Below are 9981 nucleotides of genomic sequence, written 5' to 3' on the forward strand. Positions count from 1 at the left end.
TGGTATGAACTCCAGGGTAGTAAATATAAATATTCTTAAACACTAAATGATTTCGGTAAAAAGGTGGTAGGGGAATGCCCCCACTCTTGGTGATACGAGCGTAGCTAGGGGTAGCTGGAGACACAGGGACTGAACAATGGAATGGCCTGGGGAGTGTTGACGTGATTGGACGTGCGTAACTGTGCTCACGCAAAAGTGATTGTGCAACAGCGAAGAGGCGAATATCGTCGCCGTTTTTTGGAGTAAAACGCGACGAATGGTTGTTGAAGCCGCCTTTATGCCACTGGGGCTGATTGTAAGAGTTCCTGTGCCCAGATTTTATGGCGGACGTGCAGTAGCTTATACGAGTGCTACAGCTCATAGTTCCAGCCGCCATTAAGGGCATGAGGCGTGAAGAGCTGCGTTAGCCACATGCATCTCACCACCAGCACCGACACGTCAACCCAAGGCAAGACTGCTTGCAATTGTTAAGTCGAACTTTGTATACATGTAAAAGGAGAATACCAGTTTTCTTTTATGCAAGTGCAGAGGACAGAATATAGTAATGAGTAAAATTACGACGTATGTTGTTCATTGTAAAGTGTAGTAACCTCAAACATAGTATAGTGAAATCAGACTGAGGCCACCATCGCCTCTTTCATTTACAATTCTTTTGGTTGTAGAATACTTTAGCGTATAAGAATGTTGAAAAGAGCAATGGTCACACCAGAATGAGTCGCCTATTTACAGTTACTTAAATTTTTCTGAGCAACCTTTCAAGTAAAGTCACTTAACTAATTCTGTAACAATGGTCCAAAATCATTAAATAAGTTGAAGGATAGAATTTTGTTAACCGAAGTTGCATAACCTATCTTGGTAGTAATTACCAAGCCACCTCACAGAAATTGAGAGAGTATTTGCTTTGTAGAATCATCTAGAATGATCAGAAATAGTAATATTCAGAATTAAGTTTAAATTCAACTCAAGCCATTTCACTTTGAAACGAGCCCAAAAATTGATTTATTCTTTTGCTCCTTCAGAGCTGGCGACCGTAGTTATAAGTATTTTCAGGAGGATTCGACGGTAAGTCTGCTGCTCTCGTCGTGCTGATAGGATTATCCACTGCTGCTAGCAGTGGTGATTGGATACATAAGCTCACTACCAAGTTAAGTGAGTCGGGTAGGCAGTGTTACCGTGTGAACTGTAGGGCACTGTAGGCCATGGATCGAACCCGTTCAATCATCACAGCTCTTAGGGAAATAGTCCGGTTAGGAGTGTACTAATCATTAGGTAAATACTGGCGAGTAACGGTCAAAAATGTATACGCAAGTGAATTTAGCAAGGTCCACGTAGCACCTAGTTAATGTGGTGCAATGGCGAGGGTAGGAGTGGAGTAAAAGTGAGCTGAGCTTGTGGCAGCTGTGCTGGATTCAAATATTAACTACGTGAATTCACTACTGCCTCTTACCATTGGGACTGAGCTATTTACAGTTAAAATACGTAGCAGTAAGCGCAAAGGCGTGACAGCTACAAGTCCGTATTGGTTTTATACATACGGAATTGGGAAGTGGGTCATTCCGTCAGTGGAGGGGGTTAAAACAACCGAGTCAGTTGAGAACATACCCCATTTACTGATGGAAAGATTCAGCGGTTCGGTCGCATGTTACACGTTTTACATGTTTTTAATGTTTCCTCTTAACATAATCTTGTACACGTTTTACATGTTTTTAATGTTTCATGGAGAAATAACAAGAAATACATAGTTTTGTGAAAAGAAACTTACTTTTACTTCAAATTTTGTTTCCTTCTATCGGAATGATAAAAAGGTATTAATATTCGGATTTAATGTAAGGAACTAATATATTAAGAATATCTGTCATTCCGTGCAGCAACTTCTTGTTGTACACTACAATTCCACGTCTCCTTTATATTTTCCTTTTTCCTTTTCACTTTGTTTCCTTCTTTTTATCAACATAAAATACTTGTAGCAAAAAGATTGAAAAGGATGTAAAATATTTAATTCCGTTCTTAGACAAGAGATTATCAATGCTAAACCCAATGTAATCTAATTAATTAGCTACGTTCCTAAAAAATAAGTTGTGTGACTCGATGGATAAGCAGGTAAGTTTGGAACACTAGGGTAAAGCAGTGGAGTTCAATCTTCCTTCTTTCGATTTTTTTTTCATATTACTTGATTCAGATCTGGCAATGTTCTGTAACGTGAAAAACACCAAGTTATGACGAGGTTTGGAGCTCATATTAAACAGTAGGCCCTCCACCCACAAACTCGGTAAGCCAGTTCAGATGCCGGAGGAAGGAAAGGGGAGACCACTTGTAATAGGACCATACCTAGGGGAGCACTGCGGTGTCCAATCCGACCTTCGGGTTGAGAACATCTCTAAGATATCGTTTAGAATGGAATACAGACTGACGAATTTTAGGGAATAGAAATCATTTCGATGGGACATATTCTAAATCAATAGTGAGGAGCGAAAGCATCTCTGAGTGGTTAATATACATTATTTTAGTGACTCTATGTTTTTTGAAGAGTTAGAGAAAGAGATAGAGACACAAGTAGAGAGAGAGAGAGAGAGAGAGCTTGGGGCGAGATGGAGCACTGAGAACTTGGAACTTGGAGTTGTCTGTTCTCTCTGCTCACTAACAATCCTAGCGTATTCTTAATAGCCTAAAATATAAGTAAGTTTGTAGACTTAATTTACATTTTTAAATGAAATTATTAATGTATTTAAACAACAGGATACTTTTATCCGTGACGTTGTTTTGCCTTTAATAAATCTTACAAATGAAAAGCCTTCTATTCATGTGTGTGTTGTCTCAGAAGAGACATAGGCCTCTGTAACTATATGCAAACGTTCTTAGCTATAGGAAATGTTCACTGCGGTTTGAATGCCATAAATTAATTAAAGAAGTTTTATTCTGACATGAGTTTATAAAACTGATCATCTCTCAGTTATAAAATGAGGATCTAAGTCAATTTCAGATATGGAAATTGACTCAAATGTCAGTTTTAATATAATTTATAATGGACAGGAGCTTTTGCCTTCTAGTTTTAAATTAAGACTCTGAGATGGCAACTAATTTCAACTAAAAATACCAAATCAATAACAATTATAAATTTGATTTGGCATTTTTCTTGAAGTTAGTTGTCATCGCAAAGCCTAAATTTAAAACTTAAAGGCAAAAGCATCTGTCTGTTTAAAATTACATTAAACTGATCAGCTCTCAGTTATAAAATGAGAATGTGAGTCAATTTCCATATCTGAAAGACCAGAGTGAATGCGCTGCGGATAACAGCAATGTAACCAAACATACGTATTGAGAAGCGTCAGTTGAAAGCTTTTTTCTTAAGTTTTAAAGTAATTTTTAGTTAGAGGACAAAATATAATGCAGTTTCCTCGTGAAACAGAAACAGAGATGATTAGTTTAAAAATAATTTCATTGTTAGGAATGGAATCCGATAAGGTTTTTTGATATCAAAATAATTCTGCCATAATTAATGTGTGGCATTCATTATACGCAGGGAACGTTTCCTAGAGATAAGAACATTTGCACATAGTTACAGAGACCCGCATCTCTATAAGACAACATGTAGATGAATACAAGGCTTTTCATCCATAACATTTATTAAAGGCAAAACAGCGTCACGGATAAAAGAGTTAGATTAATGGTATCTATGGTTCCTGTTGTTTAAATACATTAATGAAATCATTTAAAATATTAATTAAGTCTACAAACATACTTATATTTCATCCTATTGAGCGTATGCTGTTGCCCCTAGTGAGCAGAGAGAACAGACAACTCCAAGTTCCAGGCTCTAGTGCTCCAATTCGCTCCGAGCTATTCGTGTGCTCTCTATCTACTTCTATCTCTATCTCCTCTATTTCTTTTTCTCACTCTTCGCTTCCAAAAATCTGACGCAGAATTATCTACACCAAACGATTATCTCTTGCAGCTGTAGCATTGTAAGCGGGGTCCACGACAGCAATCAACCTCTCATCGAAGAGATGATTTCCGACTGTTGTTGAATGGTGGTGCAATAAGGGTGTGTGTTTGGAACTGTCGTAAATTAATTGACTTAATTGCGTGAGTCGAAGCGAACGAGATCCTATCCTTATTCCTGTTTTCCAATCTCAACACTGAACGTATGAAGGCACAAAAGGTGCTTGAATTGTATGATGCATCTGAACTCCTCTGCGAAAAAATTAACTTACGTCTTGTTAATGCTGGAAAATCACAGTACGTGTCGAATACTAAAGTAACGAATTAGTCAAAGCACATTATAGAGAGTGCTAATTTCAAATCCAATATATAATTGTAGCAAAGAATATCAGTTTAAGTTCTGGTTGAAAAAAATGGCAGCTACCTAGATTGCTGAGGTCGTCAGCAGCCGGATACCTAACGACAGTCGACACGACGTGTGCCGACTTGTACCTACACGGACCGATCCCAACTAGGACATTTCAGCGCAGCTTCCGATCGAAAAGCTATATTTTCTTTAAGCCAGTCCCACATTGTTGAAATTATATACGAATTTCTTCACTGTTACACCGTAAAGGCAAGCGCCGACACGCCAGTCGGGAACGAGAGAGCAGAGAGAGCTGTGAGAAGACGTCAGCCAATCGCACCCTCTCCAGGATGACAACGCGACAGCAGCGGTCTCTGTACGAAGAGGACATAAGCGTCGCGCTGAATGGTCGCTACCCAGTTCTACAACAGCTTCAAGACTAGTCATTTCGCTTGTACTACGTAGCATTGTCTATACTGAAGAAACTTGCTTATTTTGACTGTCGTCCTTTGCTTGCGACACATCTATATAATTCTCAAAGTTAAATATTGTCATACACTTTTCATAATAAAACTCAGTAATACGATTTGCTTGAATTGTTGCCTGGCAATCCGAGAAAGCAGGTTTCCTAGACAGCCCATCTTTGATCACTACACAGGATTCAACATTCTCAAAAAACTAAATTCGATGAAACTGTTGGGGTGCTATCCAGAAGTGTCATCGGATCTGTCATGAGAACTCTAGTGCAATTTTGTATATTTTCTGTATTGGAAATGTGTGTCTCATTATTGCGATTATCTCGTACACTATCACCTGCTCAAACAAATGTCGGTAAGGTTTTCTGTAGAACTCTTGTGGAGCTATTCAGAATTGTGAACACAATTTTAGTTTCGGAAATTCGGCAAATAATCTTTTCGCAACATTAAAACTATGCCGATTACGAGTGTTCCCTTCGCGAAATTCTGCAGAAGTATTCAAATTTAGTATAGAGAATTCTAGAAATATAGCATATCCACCAAGAGCTCTTAAAAAAATGCATAGTTCTCGAAAGTTGGTGTCAACTTCACAGCTAATCAGCTAATCAGAAATGTGATCATAACTTTTTTTCGCAATGTTCTACAGAACTATTCAAAATTCGTGCACAGAACTCTAGAACTATAGCGTATCTGCAAAGAACTCTGAAAGAAATGGGTATTTTTCGAAAATCGGTTGCCAGCTTCACACGACTGTGAAAATGGATCCCTCATTATTGCAGTTAACTCGTAAACTATTATCCGAAAAAAAAGGTCATTAGGGTTTTCTGTAGGACTGTTGGGGAGCTATTCAGAATTGTGATTATAATTTTTTTCGCAAATTCGGCACTTAAAATTTTGGTCAAGATTAAAATTTTTCTTATTACGATGTTTTCTTCGCGAAATTCTGCAGAACTATTTAACAGAGAACTTTAGAATTATGGCGTGCCTATCAAGAACTTATAAAAAGATGTATATTTCTCGAAAGTCGGTTGCCAGCTTCCTCAGACAGTGTGAAGCTGGCCTGCCAGATCGACTGGCGTCTTCAGTCAGATCGCGGCCAACACGGAACCTGTCGCACCGTTACACAGCTCTGGTTTTCGACAGACATGCTGCACCATAAAAATTCTTCATTCTCTGGTAGGTGTCTACCGGTGTTTATTGTTCGGCAGTCAAGAAAAGACTAACAGCATGTTGGTCCTGTTTGGACGCATTTGGTAGTAATGTCACAGTAGTTCACGTTTCCGCATTTACAGTTGGAAAGACAAGTGTGCATTTCTTACATGTCGGTGATTATATACCCGCATAAGAGTTGCGCTACGTTTTTTGATCGCCCCTTACATTTTACAATTTTACCTTCCTTCTATTGCTCTTACGGAATTAATATCACTAAAGATGTCCCGTCAAAGTTTTAATTAGGAACAGAGCACTAGCGCAGTTTGTACAAGGAAAGTATCAAAAACATCCGAGCATTCATATTAAGTGATTTAAGGACTCTCATCCCATCTGGGAACTATCTCGTTGTAGGGTGTAGCAACTTTTCTTCAGCGAACAGTGAGTACTGGCATGGACTACACGAGACACGGAAATTGTTGGGAGCCATCCTTGCAATGGGTGCTGACCACAGCTCACAGAGACTAGCTGAAGCATAATCTAAAACCTACGCATTCCAATCGAGAATACGCCATGTGCGCTGAATGGTGTGTGTAACTTCCAGAGGTGCTTGTCCTTTGCTTCTGATAATATCGGTAAAAGTTTTAGCCTCTAATACGGTTTCGCCGAATAAAGTGCCGTAAGGAATCTGTCAGCATAAGTCTGTATCGCTCTGCCATGGAGAAACGATGGTAAAAGTATTAGGGGTTCATTCTTTCTTATTCAAAGATTAATCATAAAAACATTCCATACATTTACAGCAGTTCATCCCCCTCTCATCTACAAGTGCCAATATTTACCACGTCTGTTAAGCCCAGGATGCTATTTCCTTGTTTGAAGCATATAATATTGACATTCCTTATCCCACGATAATCTCCTTTGCTGAAATGTGTACTTAAAAGAGTGAAGTCACACCCTCCGGCCTGTAGCGAGGAGACGGTTCTGGATGGAGCACCGATATACGTGCTATTATGGCACCACTGACTTGGGTAGTTATGATTCTCGTCTGCTAAAACAGACCGTGTCATCCGCATGTCCAGAATTACGACAGCTTATCCTGGCTATTGCGCTACCATCCAGCAATAAATAGTCACCACTTCTCGGGGTGACAGAAACACTATCTCCCAGACAAGGCACTTGCTTGGAAGAGTTCCTCTTTCTTGCTTTCTTTCAGAGCTGTGATTCTCTCTTAAACGGAAGCAGCCGACCCATATATGTGCATTACTGCTTTTAGCATCATCCACTGTAGAACTATGAACAACCTACTCACCTGGAATCGTAGCTCTCCAACGGGTGGTTCTGCGTACGGGATCCCAAGGAAGGCCGTGTAGGTCGTGTTGTAGACACTCGTGGCTGTGGCACCTCGTAGAATGCCCTGCTCTACAGACACAAGCACATCCTCCATCTGCGGAAAATGTCACACCAAATTAACTGGTACTCCTCACAGTTCTATTTTTTCATTATTTGGTTCTGCCAGAGTAACAGTTTTAACATATTTGTCTTGTGGTTGAAGCACCTTTTAGGTCCGTGATTATATCAACGTCGAACATCTAATAAATAGAAGAAGGGGAGACACACAATAGACGCAAGAAAAAATATTCGGTTTAACGGAGCATCTGTCGGCTATAATTCTGGGGACAAAGCGAAAGACCTACACCTGAATTATTCAGTAGGCCTTATCTAGAACTCCTGCCTTGGTTCCTCTGGTTTTCACGACTTGTTCGTTACGTGGAGGAATGACAGATTACACTGACGAGCATTTAAAAGATAAACACAGACATGGAATTACCGATCTGTATTACATGGCGGGTAGCCACACTAACGTCACAGAGAAATGAAGGCCGATTTAAATGTTTTGAGCGTGTCTACGAAGATTACTTTTTGATGCAGATTCCTTAGGTACAAATAAATCTCGTATTAGGTGACAAACGTAGCTTTTGATTTTGGAAATATTCTCGTAGTTCTTTCTGTTGTTTCCCCGTTGGCTACCTGCCAAAGCGATAATTTTCCTATAATTAACATATATAATACCTTGTTAACAGGGAACGTTTCCTCTCATCTACCAGGTGTTTACAATTAAAGTGCAGCTAGGCACGGAGGTCTAGTGTGGGCTGTAATTTATCATATGACAGCGAAACTTGTTAGATATGCTAATCATTAATGCGGAACCGATTTAAGTAGGAAATAAAGTTTTAATTTTTTCCACCAGGTGCAAATCTGTACAGCATCTCGTCGACGCCTTCAGTTTTCATAGTGAACTAATTGTGTAAGCGGTAATTATCAATACAATCAACGGTACGCCTTTCGCACTTGTCTGACCTTTTCTGCCCACGTCCCGCTGCTAATTCATTACATATGGAAACATTTATGTACGTCTTTCTGGCATTCACAGCGCCAGATTTGCACCTGGTGGCCTAAATTGGAACTAATTTTTTTTCAGCGCAAATCGGTTCCTTATTAACGCATTAGAATATCAATGAAGTTCCGCTGTCATACGATGATTACAGCCCACATTGCAACTTTGTGAGTAGTAGCACTGTAATTGTAACTACCTGATAACTAAGAAAGGGGACTGGTAACGGCCATGGCAATGGCCCAAACGTATTTATCGATGCTTCGGAAAATTCAGTACGGCTCGTAAGAAGCGTTTTTCCAGAATATTTGCTGTTTTCCTAACCCTTTCACTATACCTGAGAAAGTGATTTCAGAAGGCCGTAAGAAAAATACACGGATCCGCTACGTAATTGTAAACGAAATAAAAAAATTAATGTTAGTAATTAAATGTTTACTGCAAGTAAACAGCAGCATTTTTGATTTGACTCTCGCTTATTCTCTTCACAAATTACATTACTTGGAGCTTTACCTTGGCACTGCCCACAAGGTCAAGAAGCAGGAAGGACACTAGACTCATGTGGAAGAACATTATGATGGACACGTTTCTGTCGAAGTACCAGTGGTACATCTGATGTCCCGGCAGACAGTTTCGCAGTAACTGGGACCGGGTGAACTCAGCTATAATTAAGTGAAGGCTACCGACGGGTGTTGTTAGCTCAGCTGATATACCAGACGCGTTCCTATTTGAGAATGAGAGAACATTGTTACATTTTGTCTTTGCCCTCCCATTCGTTCACCATGTCCGCTCTCTCCATGTAAAAACCTAAAGCAAGTCTTGACCTTAACGATACCAACGTATTTTCAATAACTGTACTACCCACTGGGAAGGCGCGGGGTACGTTATAACCACAAAAAAATAATAATTAGGTTGTTTCTGACTTTATTAAGAACATAAATTCCTCGTATATAGGTAGTTATTACCAGTTATAATGCACTGGAGAAACGTATACTACCAATAGCAATGGGAGGGGATGGAGAGGGTTTCTTTACTACACCAACAAAATAAATAAACAAGTACAAATTTCATTTATTGGTTTTATTTTTAATAAAAACATGTTTTTAAAGAGACACTAATGTGTAAAGAGGGTCTAGAACGTAAAAATATTGAATATGACATTCGTTGTGAAGAGTCTCATCTATAATGAGACGCCAAAGAAACTAGTATAGGCATGCGTATTCAGATACAGAGATAGGTTAACAGGCACAATACAGCCCTGCGGTCGCCAACGTCTGTATAAGACAAAAAGTGACTGGCGCATTTATTAGATGGATTACTGCTGCTACAATGGCAGGTTACCAAGAATTAAGCAAGTTTGAAAGTGGTGTTGTCGGCGCACGAGCCACGGGACACAGCGTCTCCGAGATAGTGATGAAGTGGAGATTTTCCCGTACGACGATTTCACGAGTGCAGCGTGAATATCAGAAATCCGGCAAAACATTAGATCTCTGACATCGCTGCAGTCGGAAAAAAATTCTGCAGGAACGGGACCAACGACTACTGACGAGAATCGTTCAGCGTGTCAGAAGTGCAACGCTTCCACAAATTGCTGCAGATTCCAGTGCTGGGCCATCAGCAAGTGTCAGCGTGCGAACCATTCAACGAAACATTATCGATATGGGCTTTCCGATCCGAAGTCT

The 9981-nt window shown here is 39.8% G+C and overlaps 1 protein-coding gene across 1 annotated transcript in view; it reads right to left on the reverse strand.

The window, feature by feature from the left end:
* LOC126176752 (cholinesterase-like) overlaps positions 1–8936 on the reverse strand; it is a 68818-nt gene extending 59882 nt beyond the window's left edge. Inside the window, exons 1-2 of the mRNA XM_049923921.1 lie at positions 8813–8936; positions 7220–7354 (exon numbers count right to left, since the gene is read on the reverse strand). Of these exons, the coding sequence (XP_049779878.1) occupies positions 7220–7354; positions 8813–8911 (234 nt within the window). The 5' untranslated portion in view covers positions 8912–8936. The remainder of the gene's footprint in view (positions 1–7219; positions 7355–8812) is intronic.
* Between the last annotated feature and the right edge of the window lie 1045 nt (positions 8937–9981).

The sequence above is a fragment of the Schistocerca cancellata genome, chromosome 3 (genome assembly GCF_023864275.1).
Source record: "Schistocerca cancellata isolate TAMUIC-IGC-003103 chromosome 3, iqSchCanc2.1, whole genome shotgun sequence".
Lineage (NCBI taxonomy): Eukaryota > Metazoa > Arthropoda > Insecta > Orthoptera > Acrididae > Schistocerca > Schistocerca cancellata.